The 16,641-nt window shown below is 49.1% G+C and overlaps 1 protein-coding gene across 1 annotated transcript in view; it reads right to left on the bottom strand.

The window, feature by feature from the left end:
• The window catches only part of DNAH9 (dynein axonemal heavy chain 9), a 1,064,222-nt gene that overhangs the window by 928,109 nt on the left and 119,472 nt on the right, over positions 1-16,641 (bottom strand). The window contains exons 28-34 of the mRNA XM_034647281.1: positions 15,257-15,299; positions 12,661-12,788; positions 10,505-10,613; positions 9,052-9,199; positions 5,190-5,364; positions 731-904; positions 39-246 (exon numbers count right to left, since the gene is read on the bottom strand). Coding sequence (XP_034503172.1) covers positions 39-246; positions 731-904; positions 5,190-5,364; positions 9,052-9,199; positions 10,505-10,613; positions 12,661-12,788; positions 15,257-15,299 — 985 coding nt within the window. The remainder of the gene's footprint in view (positions 1-38; positions 247-730; positions 905-5,189; positions 5,365-9,051; positions 9,200-10,504; positions 10,614-12,660; positions 12,789-15,256; positions 15,300-16,641) is intronic.

Raw genomic sequence — 16,641 nt, 5'->3', positions numbered from 1 at the left:
CCCGGCACGCTCCCACCGCACGCGCTGCGGGCCCTTACCTTGCAGCATCGCGGACGTGGTGTAGTAGTTGAGCGGGACGTTCTTCACCAGGTACTCCTCCGCGTCGAGGCTGGCCAGCTTGGTCCCCACCAGCACCGACTTGCCCGTGCCCGCGGTCCCCACCAGCATGACCGGCCGCCGCCGCCGCACGAGCCGCTCCAGGAAGTAGCACACGCGGATGGTCTCACTCGTGTGCACCACGCAAGCCTGCAGTGAGAGCCCGATGAGCGCGCCAGGGGCCCGTGGGGGAACCAGGTCCCTGGAGAAAACGTTCTGGAGCATTTCAGAGATGGCACAGCGGAGCTGGCTCGCTACCTCGGGCGGGAGTGTCTTCCTTCACATGCACACTGAGACCATTCCTAACCTCATTCTCCGGATGGAGAGCACCCCTCCTCCTCTCCAGCTCTGTCCCCCTCCCTGCAGCCTCCCTATTGGGTTTGGGAACCTTCTGCCCTGCCATCTCCCCGCTCTGCCCCCCTAGGATGCCGGTGGAAACTGGTAATCAAGTTCCCCAGTCTTTGGGGAGGTCTGTGGCTTCCTTGCACCTGGGATTTCCTCTTGGAAAGCGTGCGGCTGGGGAAGACTAGTTCCTGCAAGGCTCAAATGCTGGGAGAGTGACAAGGGGCTGCCACGGGAGCCACTGAAGATCCTCGGTGCAACCGTACGTCCTTGGTCACTCGGCCACACTCACCTGCAGAGGCATCTCGGGGTCAAATTCAAACTGGGGGATGAGCTTGGACCAAGGCTCGAATTTCTTGGTCGCTGGGTCTATGTAGTAGTCAAAGATGGTTCCCTGGGAGGGGAACTTGACCGTCTTGAACTCCGTCAGCCACCACTTGCTGAACTCCGCCCGGTAGTCCACGAGCTGCCAACACAAAGCGGGTCAGGGGGCGAGGCTCTCCAGAGCTTCCGACGCCTGGGCAGGCTGCCCTGGCTTCAGGCAGGAGGTCAGGCTGGGGAACGTGAAATGCTTTGCCCGACGGAGCAGCTTCTCCGGGAAGGATGCTGCTTCCCCGAGGAGCAGCCCCAACGAGGCACAGAGGGGCCGGGGCCAGCCCTGAGCAGGTGCCTGCGCCACCGCTTGACCTCGTGGCTGAGCCGCCCCGGCACTGTGCATCTGAGAGTCCTCGCGGGGTGCGGGGAGGGGGTGTAAGAACAGGAGAGTGGGGGCCCAGGACCACAAAATGGGCAAACCTGGCCAAGAACTCCTGAAGAGATAAGACGGACCCCCACCGTCCCAGACGGCCGAGACTTAGCAGTTCCAGGGTGGCGGGCAGGGATGGAGTGAATAATGTCTGGGGACACGGGGTGGTGGAGTGAGAAGAGCCTCAGCTCCCTCATCTATAAAATGAGCATCCCAGAAAAGAGGACTTCTAAGGTCCCTGCGAGAGCTAAAATTTCTAAAATGTAGGAGCAGCAGAGACAAAGCTCTACTGGTCTTTCTGATGGAAGGAATAGGTAGAGATATATAATTTATGTGCATACGTATGAGATCACGAGCCCCTCAGGATAGGGCTGGGCCTCCAGGGGGACTCAAATGATCTCATTGTGTCCAAGCCGAAACACACAACACGTATGCACATGCGTGCACACCCATACGCCCCCCCCATAACATACCTGCTTACTACTGGCAATAAGCCCGTTCTTCGAACAGACAGACCTAGGAAAAACCCCAGAAAGGAAAACCTAAAAGAGACCTAGATTGGCATTTTATTTTTTTTTAAGATTTTCTTTATTTGTGAGACAGAGAGAGACAGAGAGCAAGCATGAGTGGAAGGAGGGGCAGAGGGAGAGGGAGAAGCAGACCCCCGCTGAGCAGGGAGCCCGATGCGGGGCTCGATCCCAGGACCTTGGGACTATGACCTGAGCCGAAGGCCGACGCTTCACTGACTGAGCCACCCAGGCGCCCCTGGATTGGGCATTTTAGGAAATGTTCTGGAGGGCAGGACAAAGATGGAATTTGAAGGCTGGGCGGATGGGGAAGCTGGGTGCGCGGCAGTGAATCTGGACTCGCAGGAAGTGGAAGTCCTCACTCCGCTGCCTACTGGGTGAGGAGGACTGAATTCCTTTGCTTTATTATTTTTCAGGTTTTTTTTTTTTTTGAGTGCTTTTTAAACAACGTTCTTTTGCCTCAGAATGAGGACAGAAACAAGCCGCAATAGAAGGACAGATTTGTTTGCGGTCCTTCTTCTGATCTGACTGCGGACGGAGGGGGTGCTCTATCTTCTCAATATGGGGCTCTGCAACCAGAAGTCTTGGAAAAAACCCCATTTTTAGCTCGTGGATAAAATCCTGCAAGACTTTTAACTTCCTATAAAAAACCTGGTTCTAGATTCCTATGGAAGATCCGAGGCAGAGGCCACCTTTAAAAGAAGAGGAGGCTGGGTGGATCTTCTCCTTTCCCCTCGTCCAATTCCACCCGGAGCTCCTTGGTCAGCGAACCAGCCACACCACCGGGTGGGCTGTGCCAGCATCGGCTCCTCCCCAGCGTCCTGCACTTGACCTCCCCTCCACTATAACCGGACACTAAAGACAAGGTCACCTCTGCTGAGTCGGCCAGCAGCTCTTTCTCGGTTCAGCTCTTTGGGTGTCTCTTCAGCACTGACCTTCATGAAGAGGTCCCTTCGGACACTCCCATCGCCTATGGATTTGGACAGTCCTGTGGCCCCACCCCCCGTCCTTTGAACTTGACGACACTCTGCATACTGCACAAAAGTGTGGGTTGTAACGCTATGTCATCTGATGCTCCCGCGCCCCAGGTGACCCTGGCTGCCACGAAGTGTTCCTATTGGGCATACAAAGAGACAACAACTCAAAAGGACGGCCTCTAGAAGCACGCGGAGGCGCTGGGGGTTGGACGCAGGTGTCTGGACCCCCGAGCTGGTGCTGAGACATGAGGTTGCTTCTGAGAGACCATTTCCTGGCATCCCGGCAAAGCATTTAGTGAGAACCTCCTTCTCTTGGAGCTTCTACTCGGGGATGGGCTGCAAGTCCAATTTCTCCTTTCCTTTAACGACAGCTTTACAAACACCAGCACCCCCGCCGTTCCTGATGTGAGTATTTTGGCCGGCTTCCTATTTTTCTACTCACGGCACCATTTCCGGTGTTTGGCCTGAATGCAGCTTGTGTCGGGGTCTTGGGCCTTCCCTGCTGCTAAAAGCTTTCTCCCTTGTCCTCTCCCCATGGGCTAGCACGGCTGCCTACAGCTCCAAGTGCTCCGGGGCCCAGGCCGCCTGGAGGGAGGCTTTCTCCCGGGCTTTTAAAACGAGTTGAGTGGATGGAAATGTAGACTGCGGGAGAAAAATGGACCAAGTGTCTTCATCCTGACCCCGCATTACCTGCTGAGCATTAACATGGGGGAGAAGCCCAGCAGTGGCTGCTCCCGGACACGCGAGCCGCTGAAAGGTCAGGGCGTGCGTTTGATGGAAAGTAGTAACCTATGCCTTCTGGATCTCGGTATCTCAGTGAGGTCTCATCCATCCTGCTGGGTTCCTTGCCTCAAAGGGGAAACGGACACCTGTCAATGAAACAGTCCACAGAGAAGCTCCAAAGACTGCGAGAGGCAGCGTGAAATTCTCAGACGCCTCACTTCCAATGTGGGCATCCCCCCGCCCAGCATCTGGCTCTGGCTCTGGAGGTGGGGAGAGGTACATGTCCCAGGAGCTTGTGAGAGCTGCTTTCTGAGTGTGGAGCACCAAAGAGCATGTCAGGGAGGGAAGGGAGGTAGGATGGATGCTCAAACCCAAGGCCTGTGAAATCGGACAAGAAATTAATTGTTCTTTCGAAATTCATTCTCCCGGCCCACCGCCATTTTGGATTCTAGAACATTGCTTTGCCCTGGGAGGCTGAAACTTTCTACCTCGCTCCTCAAAAGAGCCCCCGGTCAACCCAGACCAGAAAGAGTACACCCTAACTCTCCGCTTGCCGCAGCTTGGTTTGACCCCCTGTGATGACAGGGGGATCCAGACACTTGCTAGGAAACTGAGTATTTCTGGTACGAGATGACTGCTAATAGCTCGCATGTGCACCAACATGATTTTAAGAGCTTTGCCTGGATTGGTCTTGGATGATCGGAACAGCATCCCTTCCTGTAACCCTTACAAGCGCCCTAGAAACTGGACACTGCTGTCAGCACCCTCATTGCCTTCGTAGGCAGGCGGGCAGGAAGGTGGACAGAGTTGAAGCGATTTGCCCCACGTTCCCCAGATACTACGTGGCAAAGTTAGGATTCGAATCCAGAGTCCGTGCCCTCAGCCCCCAGGTGACAGTGCCTGATTGCTGGAGTCAGCAGTCCAAGGTTGGCTTGCCTAACCCTGAATATGATGTTTCTAGATAAAGAACTTTTTATTTGGAGGAAACTAAGCCAAGAAAAAAGTCTGGGGAGGGGCACTTGGATGGCTCAGTAGGTTAAGTGTCTGCCTTTGGGTCCTGTGATCAACCCCACTTTGGGTTCCATGCTACTCCGTCTCCCTAGACTCCCCACCCCAGCTTGTGCTCATGCTAATAAATTCATAAAACCTTTAGAAAAAAGAAAAGAAAAAGCACAGGGATATTAGAAGGGTTAGGGAATAGGATGCCAAGATATTTCGAGCCAACATCCTTACCCCCATACCTGAGGCTACAGCAGCCAATACCATGATACGAACAGTGATTTGGTTTCCTACCCCTAGATGTCAATTACCCTTTGGTCTGTGCTTCTGTGGCCAGCTCGGTGTTTCGGGGAATGGAAACGTGCTGGTTAACTCTGGCCTGGTACGGGGTTGTCTGCGCTTGCTCAAGGATGCTAAAGGGATTTCTCCCTCTAAAGCTTCTACGATACAGCAGCAACCATCTATCAAACACACATCACTTGCAAAGTAGTGGACCTACACTTCTGTTTGTTCCAAAACAACTCTCCAAGAAATCGGGATACATTACCGACTCCAAAAGCAATAGCTCAAAACATAGCCCGAGCTCATCTGTCCTGCTCCAAGAGGCCCTTCTCTGGGGGCTGATGTTGTTAGCAGAGCAACGGATGGATAACTAAATAGTCTGATGCCTTCACGTTAATTCTGCCATCTAGCTGTCCCCTCTTCCAAATCTTTGCTGGAAGATGGGTTTTCGCCATTGTGGGCTTACACGTGGGTGTCAACCACAGCACGATCTCTTACCTGATCCTGGACCATTGCTCCACCGAAAGCCCAGATGGCAGCAAACACAAAATACAGCTCGTAGGTTTCCTTGGGGCAGTCTGCGGGGATGTCCTCCTCGGTCAGGAGACATTCGAGAAGGTGGCACAGCGTCTGGACCATGCTCTGCTCTGGGATTGGAATTATCTTCTTAAATCTGTGGAGAGGGAGCCAGGTATGCTGTAGGACAGCGGATTTTCTATCCTGGAGGCCTGCTGGAACCTGCTTGGTTTTGGCGACCTGTGACCCGTCGAGTTCTTCGGGATTGCGTGCGGCTACATAAGCCTTCGCTCTCATCAGCTCCTCGCCTGGAAGGGCCCAGAGTGCCCGGAGAAGGTTCTTTCTCATCGCCTTTCCCTCTGGTACCCTCCCCGTCTGCTCTTCCCTTCTCTGAACACCAAGTGGCCCTCTCAGTCCTTGGGGGGGCGTAGGCCACCGTGACATAATGGGGTAAAATCTCAGCATCACTCCCTCATGACTTCCTCAAGAGTCAGGTGGGTGCAGGGCTGAGGTTGGTCCTTCAGTGCAGAGAAGGTCCCTCAATTCAAACACATGGAAAACATGTTCTCTGGAACCGGAGTCTTGCTGGCGGGGAGCAGAGCGGGCCCAGACAGATGCTCATTTTACACACTCATGATCTCCTTGATGGAGTTCGTCTTCTGCAAATACCTCACGCTGCCCTGGTCTGGTTTGCGTCCTGTTTATATTGGATTTGGAGGTCTTGCCTGAAAGGCGGGTGATGAGAGATGCGCAGAGGGGCATCACACATGCAAGCGCTCTCATCCCCCCATGTGCACACACACAGATGCACGTGCACACACACACACTCTCATCCCCCCACGTGCATGCACACATGCACGTGCACACACACTCACCCCATGTGCACGCATGCACACATGGGCACACACACTCTCATCCCATGTGTACAGGCACACACACACGTGCACACACACACTCATCCCCCCACGTGCACACACGTATCCCCCATGTACAGACACACACTCTCATCCCCCCACGTACACACGCACGTGCTCCAGCCTCTGCCGTGGCTAGTGTTTGCTCGACTCCAGTCTGACAATCCTTACAGCAATACCACCATGAGGTAGTCCCGCAGTCTAGGCAGTCCTTCCATGAGGAACGAGAAAATGAAGGACTTGACGGGCTTGCCTTCATCTCTCCTACACCGATTAGTGAGAGAAGGTTCACGTCCAGCTATCTGAGCCCTGGTTCGGGGTGAGGCACCAAGGCAACAGGGGCTGACTACTCCGACCATTCCCAACAGGTTCCAGACAACCGTGGGGGGCCTCTGGTCTTCTCGGGGGTTGAGAGGATCAAAGTGGGAGACGCTGGAGGGGAGAGAAATTAGCATTTGGGGCTTGGACGAGAACTCACAGGGAAGGCAGGTGCAGGCTGGGCACAGAGCTGGGGAAAGGGGCTGCATGGCTGCTCCAGGGGCAAAGGACCAGTCCTGGGAAACCCCAGGACATCTGCTTATCTCACAGTGGAGTGTGGAGAGGTGGCTTGATGGGGCAGCCTACACCCCAGTTCATCAAAGCAAAGAGGGGTGAGCATTTCCTGGAATCCAGGTGTGGTCCACGAGCTAAGGGCTGCTGGAGGGCTTTGCGGGAAGAGCCGTACATGACTGGCTGGTGGAGAGGCATTTCTTGCTTCAAAGAAAGGCATAGGGGAGGTCTCCAGTGATGGCGGAGGGACCGAGAATCTTCAAGAAAGAGTCTGATTTGACATCTGCCACACTTAGGGTAACTCGGACCATGCTGGTTCCAGCCATTAAGACCTTTCCTATCTTTACTCTTCTCTCTGTTCCCCTTCGACCCCAAGACGGCAGAAGCTACAGCTGGTGTGGGGGGAGTGGGGCAGAGGAGTAAGGAGAAAAGATGTCAAAAACTCCTCTTCCACTGCCGGTGGAGAGCAGGAGGCAGGCCTGAGCCGGGGGCAGGGGCAGAAGCTTTCCTTGTAAATGGAGTTTGCTTTTTCAAGTTTTCTCGTGTGTGTCACCAAAAGCGATCACGTGCCTCCAAATAACTGCAGAATGACCAGAAAACTCATCAATGGTGACCTAGATTTCATCCAGGGGCAGGAGGAGGACCAGCCACATAAAATGGTTTTTGAAGGAGCAGTGGGAGATGAAATCAAGTTGCTTTATAATCCCGCCCCTTTGGAGGCCGGCTTGTTCAATATAAAAATCATTATGTGTGGACATCCTACAGCTCTGTGGGCCCCAGGACCCCAGAAAGCCGGACTTACGAAGCTCCACTGCACACGAGGGATGTCCAAGTTTGAAGCCAGTGCCTTGTTACTGAAAGCCGTGGTGCCCAGGGCACCACACGGAACCTCAGCCCCTTGTCTGCGGATGTTCTGCTCTCTTAGGAAATTCGTGAGCGTTCAGTACCACCCCACGCGGGCACCATAAACTGAGGACATGTTTCGACCTGGATGGCCACGGAGTTCAGACATCGTGGGGAAGCTGGGTCTGGACAGACTGCACTCAGCACCTCCAAAACTCAGTGCAGAGGCTGGTGCACACGCACGCTCACACACACACGCTCACCCTCACCCTCACATGCATAGATAAGAGTTTGGCATCTCTTGTCCTAAACGCCCAGAGTGGGAAATGGCCTCACGTTTAGCAAGAGGCTCTATTGGACGAGTGTCTCAGCAAATGATAAAGGACAGGGGTGATGCTCGCTATTTCCCAAAACCCTTCCCTTCCCATGGCATTTTAACTCCCTGGCCCGCCTGCACCCGAGCCCTTGTGCCCACTTCCCGACCTCGCCTGCTGCCCAAGCGGCTTTATTTCCTTAGGTCCCAAGGCCATAAAGAGCTCACAGGCCACAGAGGCTGGAGGCTTTTCAAGGGTTTCAGAAAATGTGGCAGATCGGGAGAATAATTCTTGGCCAGGACAGTGCCCGGGCCTCCTGCAGCCCGCACCTCCGTGCTTGTGAGCTCTGCTCTGCCCTATGCGCGACAGACTGATAAACATGAGACGGACCGTTCCTATCGGCAGCCTGCATTTCCCAGAAATGTCATCCTGACCCGACCCTGGTGAGGGTTCGGGAACTAGGGGATCCCTGAGTCATGCCACCTCCCCAGCACCGACCTCTGATAGCTGGACCTGGCTGAACCACGAGGCTGGCTGCCTGACTTGGGAAGGGCAGGTGCACTGGCAAGAAGGGATAAAACAGAAGCAGATTCCAGACCTCGAACCTCCCTCTGCAGGCACCGGCAATGCTCTGCTGTAATAAGTATCCTCCCGGGGAAGAGCACGTAATCTCCTATTTACGGGGTAAGCGGTCAGTGCTTACTGCTTTGACTTTTGCAAACCCGTAAGAGGCAAAGTGAACTGGCAGTGTCCACGGGGGCAGGACGGTGGAATGACGTGTTACCTCGGGTCCTGCATGATCTGGGCAGTGGGCATACCCAGCCAGCAACAGGAAGTGGGTCCCGTTCATCACTGACACGTGTCCTCATCCCCTCTAAGTCTGCTGAGCTGGCGTGTACATCGTTTGTAAGAGGGCCAGCTGTGTGCCCCGCAGCGTGAAAGATCTCGGGACTGACACCTCATAGTACAACCCACAGGCTCTGGATACACCCACGTGCACACACGAGAGTCACTTTGTGTCTTCTTCCTCCTCACTCGCCACGCTTCTCGCCTGAGCAGACTAGAGGCACCCCGTGGCCATCGCAACGTGGGCCAGGCCCAGAGGGGAAGGCCCGGGGACATCTGGCTTCAGGGACAGGACAGAACATCAGCAGGGTATCAGGTGTGAGCCGATAGGCTCTTCGCCACGGCTTTAAATCCTTACCTTCTTACTGTCTGGCCTACCTGGTTCTGAGTGTGTCCAGGCAGGTGGGGAGATACTTGTCAAACAGAATGGTCAGGTTGGCTCTCTCTGTCTGGATCTCCCTCCGGTCAACCCAGCTGCTCACCGGAGGGCTCCACCCCAGGTCTGCCGGGTTGATGTACAGGATTCCTGGGGACGCAGAGAATTCTGCTCAGCGAAGTCGCCACAGATGCCAGTAGAATTCTCACCCCCAGGGAGTTACTTCCTCTGGGTAGAAAATGTACAGAAGACAGGACTCAGAAGGAACAGAGATCTGGCCTTGGTTTGAGAGGGTGAGTGGGTTTGCTGTCAGGACCAGCTCCAGCTGACTGATCACAGCTGATGGCCAACAGGGTTGAGAAGGATCGTGTGGCCAAGTCTAGGCTCGGGAGGAAAGAAGGCTGTCATCACCCATCCTTGTCATGGTGGCCCCTAAAAGGATACGTCCATGTCCTAATTGCGGGAGCCTGCGAATGTGACCTTATTCGGCAAAAGGACCTTCCGTTGCAGATGGGATTCAGGATCTCACGATGAGATTGTCCGGATTGTCTGGGTGGATGTTGACAGGTGTTCCTTGTACGAGACAGAAGAGGTGAGAGGCACACGGGGTAGAAGGCCACGTGACTAAGGAGCTGGAGGTTGGAGTCANGTTGCAGATGGGATTCAGGATCTCACGATGAGATTGTCCGGATTGTCTGGGTGGATGTTGACAGGTGTTCCTTGTACGAGACAGAAGAGGTGAGAGGCACACGGGGTAGAAGGCCACGTGACTAAGGAGCTGGAGGTTGGAGTCACAGGGCCACCAGCCTAGGCTGGAAGACGTGAGGCAGACAGAGGGCTGACAACTTGATGTCGGGGGCCTGCCTTCCAGAACTGTGAGGCAATGACACATGTCTGTTATCTTCAAAGCCATGGTGGCCTGTTATGGCAGCCCAAAGGAATGAATACAGAATTCTCTGGGCCTATGCTCCCAGCCTGAGCTGGTCCTCAAAAGGGAATGTGACGTTACCGTGGAGCCCAAACCCGCTCTCCTGATGCCCTGGGCTGTGCCGATCGATTTGGCAGTGGCGTCGGAGGTAAGTAAGGTATACACTTGTCATCTCTCACCAGGCTGCGTGAGAAGCGCAGTGCTTGGCCATCTCCACTGACGTGGGAGGCAGGAACTGGCCTAAAAGTAGCCTCACCCGAGGCACTTCTGTGCAGAGGACAGCAGTCTAGCTCAGGAGCCTTTCCCTCCCCATCAATGAATTAAGGAAATCCCACGGCCTTGGCCTCAGAGCACTTGCTCACCCTCATGGACACAGATCGGGGCTGAGAAGCAGGCCAGGAGCCCACGTGATCGAGGTCTGGCTCCTGTTCGGAGCTCCCTTCAGAGCCGACCACACCCTGTGTGAGGCCAGAGGCACCTGCTTCCGAGTGAGCGGCCTGGTGGCTTTTCTCCCTCTTGGGTCATACCTGCTCTGGAGACCGTTGCCGGTGTCGCCGTCCGCAGGTGGCTGACCTCAAAGAGGAGCCTCATTGTGGGGTTCAGGGGGATCCTCTCGTTGCTCGCCAGGGTCAGCACCTGGACACAGGGAGGGACACGCCAGGTAGGAAAGAGGGAGACCCGCGCATGGCCGGTGTGGGGTGGGGGGTCCGGATTCAGCTGATTACTCCTGGTAGGGATTAAGGATGACTATTTTCTTCATTATGATTACAAGTATTTTCCAAACTTTCTACAAGAATCCTCTGTCTCTTTTCCTAGAGCCCCTCCACCTCCATCCCCGTGTGTGCAATGAATCAAAAAAGAAGTTCTCTAAAAAGTGTTAAGTGGAGGTCAGTGATTCGAATGAGCCAGGTCATATTGGAATAACAAGATTATTTTGAAAAAGTGTTTAGGTTTCATAGTCCTGTTTCTTTTTTTTTTTTTTAAAAGATTTTATTTATTTATTCGACAGAGATAGAGACAGCCAGCGAGAGAGGGANTCATATTGGAATAACAAGATTATTTTGAAAAAATGTTTAGGTTTCATAGTCCTGTTTCTTTTTTTTTTTTTTTTTAAAGATTTTATTTATTTATTCGACAGAGATAGAGACAGCCAGCGAGAGAGGGAACANCCTGATGTGGGGCTCGATCCCATAACGCCGGGATCACTCCCTGAGCCGAAGGCAGATGCTTAACCACTGTGCCACCCAGGCGCCCCTCATAGTCCTGTTTCTTTTAAAGTACTCTCTCCGGGGGCGCCTGGGTGGCTCAGTCGGTTGGGCATCCGACTCTTGGTTTTGGCTCAGGTCGTGATCTCGGGGTCCTGGGACNTAGTCCTGTTTCTTTTAAAGTACTCTCTCCGGGGGCACCTGGGTGGCTCAGTCGGTTGGGCATCCGACTCTTGGTTTTGGCTCAGGTCGTGATCTCGGGGTCCTGGGACCGGGCCCCATGTCAGGCTCTGGGCTTGGTAAGGAGTCTGCTTGACCCTCTCCCTCTGCTCCTCCCCCTGGACTCTCTCTCTGCAATAAATAAATAAAATCTTTAAAAAAATAAAATAAAGTAGTCCCTCTGGGGAAGGAGGTGGGGGGGGCAACATGGGTGAAGGGGAGTGGGAGGTATGGGGCTTGCAGCTATGGAACGAGTAAGTCATGGGGATGGAAGGCACAGCGTAGGGACTACGGTCAACAGTTTTGTCGTAGCGTATATGGCGGCAGATGGTAGCTCCCCTCGTGGTGAGCAGCACCTAACCCGGGGGGTTGTCCGATCACTATGCTGAGTGCAGTAAACTCATGGAACACTGCGTGCCCGCAGCACTTCCATAAGAGATCAGTAAAGCAGGTCCCTCTGGAAGGGCGCACACTTAGCTTAATGATTCTGTCAATGCTGAAACCACCGTAACACTTCAAATCGGGACANCTGAGTGCAGTAAACTCATGGAACACTGCGTGCCGGAGCACTTCCATAAGAGATCAGTAAAGCAGGTCCCTCTGGAAGGGCGCACACTTAGCTTAATGATTCTGTCAATGCTGAAACCACCGTAACACTTCAAATCGGGACATGCTTCCTGAATAAATTCAGGAATAGCTACCAGCTTAGCGGCCACTTTATTGGTGTCGATTTCCACCGTTTACTACCAATAAAATAGACTCTCCACGGATAATGGTTTGTCACCGTTGAGGATGGCCAATGGGCTCAGAAGGTTTCTGACCCTCAGTGTCCTCATTTATAAAAAAGGAAAAACTCAAGGAAAAAGAGTTCAACAGGTGACTTAAGATTCCTTCCAGCTCTGAATAGTACATTCACTTCTGTGCAGATGATTCTGAAGACAGTTACGACAATGCTAAAAACGCAGTGACTGCGCCCACGTGCACGACAGTTATATGATGAAGCTGTTAACTAGCCTTATGGTGTCATTTTACAGCATACACATATTTCAAGTCAGCACATCACACACCTTAGACTTACACAATGTTGGCTGTTAATTATATCTCAATAAAGCTGGGGACAAAAATAAAGACACCAGTCTTCAAGCAACTCCTTACTTGGGGCCAGCCCTTGTGTGGGACTGAGATTTCCAAATGCGCCTGGGAAACTGGCTTCCTAGATAATGAGGGATGGCCTGGGCGTCTCCCTTCCCTCTCAATACCTTGTTATCATCCATGACGGTGTTCAGAGACTCGATCCACATCGGATCTATGTCGCCATCCAGTAGGATCCACTTGGGCCCGTCATGGGTGATGTTGGCTAGCTCCCGCATTATGGAAGAGAAGAGTCCTAAAAGGAACCACGAATTGCTCACCAACCATCTCACCATCAGTGCTCTTTCTCATGAGACAGCCTTTCCCTCTTAGCTACGACAGCCAGAAGAAGGTGTAAACGGAAAAGACAGGTCAGAACTGGATTTGTATTTTGATCTCTCGAAATCGGGTAGCGAGTGCCAAGGTGGTACGGTCTCTGCGTCTCCCTCTGAGTCTTTTAAGAAGAACACCAGCAAAATGGCCACAAAATTTGGTGGTACTGGCTTAGGTGATGAGGGACCCAGAGAATCATTTCAACAGGCAACTGGGACATGATGGATTTACAGAAAGCCTTTTTAGGTAGGATTTCATCCTTTGTGATGACAGCCCAGAGTCTGAGAGAAGTTCCCAATGTGATTCTAATCGGCACTACATGAGATTTAGATCTCAATTTGGACAGGATTGATTTTTATGATATGAGAAGCTTTCCTAATCGATGATATGATATGCTTTTTCATTTATTCAAATATTACTTTATGTTCCTTAATAAACTTTTACAGTGTTTTCAGTGTATCTCTGGCTAAAAGTATTCCTAAACATATCATAGTTTTGTTGCTAATGGGAATTGGGTATTTTTCTGTATTTCCCTTTTTTAGTTGGCTATTACTCGTATAAAGGCACCAAATTCTGTGTACTTATTTTATGCTCAGTTAATAAATTTTAATATTGTTAGTGATTTTTTTTACAAACTGTCTCCTGAATTTTCGAGGTATAAAGTTGTATAAGCAGCATAATAATAATTCTTTTCCTTTCCTCTAACTTACACCATGTATTCCGTTTTTCTTGTCTTACTGCATTTTCTAGAATCCCACACCAAACAGTCCTGAATAATAATGTTGGTAACGGCTCCCCCTGACTTATTCCTGATTTTAACAGAAATGGCTTTAGTTTCTCATCATTCAGAATGCTTTTCCCCTCCTTTGGGCTTTAGCTAAATATTTTTTTTAATAAAGATTTAGATTTATTATATTTAAGGGATTTCTATCTATTCCTATTTTACTTGGAATTTTAAAATTAGGAATAGTTCCTCAGTTTTTAGCACCTATCTTTGAGCACGTGATTTCCTCTAATTTTTCAAAGCTTTACATGAAAACTTAAAAAAAATAGATCTATTCTTACATGCTTAGAGTAGATTCTAGTCAGTCTACTTACTTTTATTTTTATTAATACAGAGATGGGATCTACTTGGTAATATTATTTGGGATTTCTGAATCTATATTATTAAGTGAAATTGGGCTCTTTTTTGATTCTACATAAAGGTGATATCAAGATTATTCTGGTTTCACAAAAAGAATTGAGAGGTGTATTTTTTTTTCTTACCGTTTTCGAACCTTTTGTTTTGTTTTGTTTTTAAATTGTCCCTTTCACTAGTTTATTCATTTTCTGATTCCCACCGAGTAAATTTTGTTGATCTTATATTTTACAAAGGATCGCTTTTATTTCTCCTAGTTTTCCAAAATGTATCAAATAATTAAGTGATCTCTTCCATCTTAATCTTTATCTGCTGTTACAGCTTCTGATTCGTAATCGGATATACTTTTACTCTTCTTCCCTCATCAGTCTTGCTCACAATGGACTTACTGGTCTTTACAAGGAACCCATATTTATGTTTTATCCTTCCCATTTTTTTTTTTGGTTCCTTCCCATTATTTCAGACTGTATCCCTAAGTTTCTTCTTCTCGATTTTCTTCCGGTTCAGTTTACCACTCTGAATAATTTCTTAGGATGGATACTGACTTCCTTCATTTCTAGCCCATCTTCAAAAATAAGAATTCTGAGTTCTTTATTGATCTTAGGCATGACCCCCTTGGTTTTTGTATGTTCTTTTTATTGTTTCCAAGAGGGAATGCAATATATATTTTTTCTTTCATCCAGGGGTTAAGTGAAAATCTCTTTTTTAAAATTAATTAATTAATTTTTTAAGTAGGCTGCCCACCCAGCCTGGATCCCAATGCAGGGTTTGAACTCAAGACCCTGAGGTTGACACCTGAGCTGAGATCAAGAACCAGACCACTAACCAACTGAGCCACCCAGCTGCCCTGTGAGCATCTCGTGATTTGCAAGCAGTAAAATTATTTTTGGTTNGGACTTCCTTCATTTCTAGCCCATCTTCAAAAATAAGAATTCTGAGTTCTTTATTGATCTTAGGCATGCCCCCTTGGTTTTTGTATGTTATTTTTATTGTTTCCAAGAGGGAATGCAATATATTTTTTTTCTTTCATCCAGGGGTTAAGTGAAAATCTCTTTTTTAAAATTAATTAATTAATTTTTTAAGTAGGCTGCCCACCCAGCCTGGATCCCAATGCAGGGTTTGAACTCAAGACCCTGAGGTTGACACCTGAGCTGAGATCAAGAACCAGACCACTAACCAACTGAGCCACCCAGCTGCCCTGTGAGCATCTCGTGATTTGCAAGCAGTAAAATTATTTTTGGTCATTTTCTTACTGTCCATTTCTACATCTATTGCATTATTATCAGAAATTGTGGCCTGTAAATCAATATTTTTGAATTCATTACAGTTTCTTCTGTGCCCAACTAAACTTCAAATTTGTGTAAATGTTCCACGAATGTACCAAGAAAGGAATATTTTCTACTTCTAAGATGCAAAGTTCTAAAACAATGTGTGCTATTGAGTTTGATGATGTATTTCTCAATTTCTCTCACTATGCTTATTTTTTCTATCGGATCTGTCCAATTTTGAAAAAAGTAGAGTAGTAATATCCACCATATTTCTATTTTTCCCAGGTTCCAGAAAAATTTTTAAAAAGTTGTCCTCCATCTATTTAGAAGTTCTCTTTCTTTGTGAACATGGATTTATGATTATAAGTCTTTTTCAATGTCTCCATATTTGATGAATACTGTANGAATATTTTTGAATTCATTACAGTTTCTTCTGTGCCCAACTAAACTTCAAATTTGTGTAAATGTTCCATGAATGTACCGAGAAAGGAATATTTTCTACTTCTAAGATGCAAAGTTCTAAAACAATGTGTGCTATTTAGTTTGATGATGTATTTCTCAATTTCTCTATGCTTATTTTTTCTATCGGATCTGTCCAATTTTGAAAAAAGTAGAGTAGTAATATCCACCATATTTCTATTTTTCCCAGGTTCCAGAAAAATTTTTAAAAAGTTGTCCTCCATCTATTTAGAAGTTCTCTTTCTTTGTGAACATGGATTTATGATTATAAGTCTTTTTCAATGTCTCCATATTTGATGAATACTGTATATTTAATAAAGCTTTAATTAAAATTACAACACAACTTAAAGTTTGAATTATATGATCTTAAATTTAAAATGCAATAAAAAGTGCCTGAGACTAGCCAAGAAAATTACAAAAGAATATTGAGGAGGAACTTATGACATCAGACATTAAAATGCTATAAAATGATTGTGAATAGAGTAGAATGACATTCATTTAAGATTAAATAATGAATGGGACAGAACAGAAAACCCAGAATCAGATCTCGGTATGTATGACAGGCTGGTGCTTACATTCAGAGGGAAAGGATGGATTGCTTAATAAATGGTCTTGGCACATTCAATTACACATTTGGAAGCAAATATGAAGTTGATTCTCTACCTTGCCTCATACCAAGCCCCAGAATAAATCCTAGATGGATAACAGAAATGTTCATGTAAAAAGAAACTTCAGGACCAAATTTATGATACTGTGTCTACAGCTGAAAATGAGAAAGAGTGACAAACTAAATAGGAATCCCAGATGCTAAGAAAATGGACATAATTTCCTCTTTTAAAAAGTGCATGGTTGGGGCGCCAGGGTGGCTCAGTTGGTTGAGTGACTGACTCTTGGTTTCAGCTCAGGTCATC

The sequence above is a fragment of the Ailuropoda melanoleuca genome, chromosome 17 (genome assembly GCF_002007445.2).
Source record: "Ailuropoda melanoleuca isolate Jingjing chromosome 17, ASM200744v2, whole genome shotgun sequence".
Classification (NCBI taxonomy): domain Eukaryota; kingdom Metazoa; phylum Chordata; class Mammalia; order Carnivora; family Ursidae; genus Ailuropoda; species Ailuropoda melanoleuca.
The sequence above is the reverse complement of the archived record's forward strand: the minus strand, read 5'-3'. Positions and strand labels throughout refer to the sequence as shown.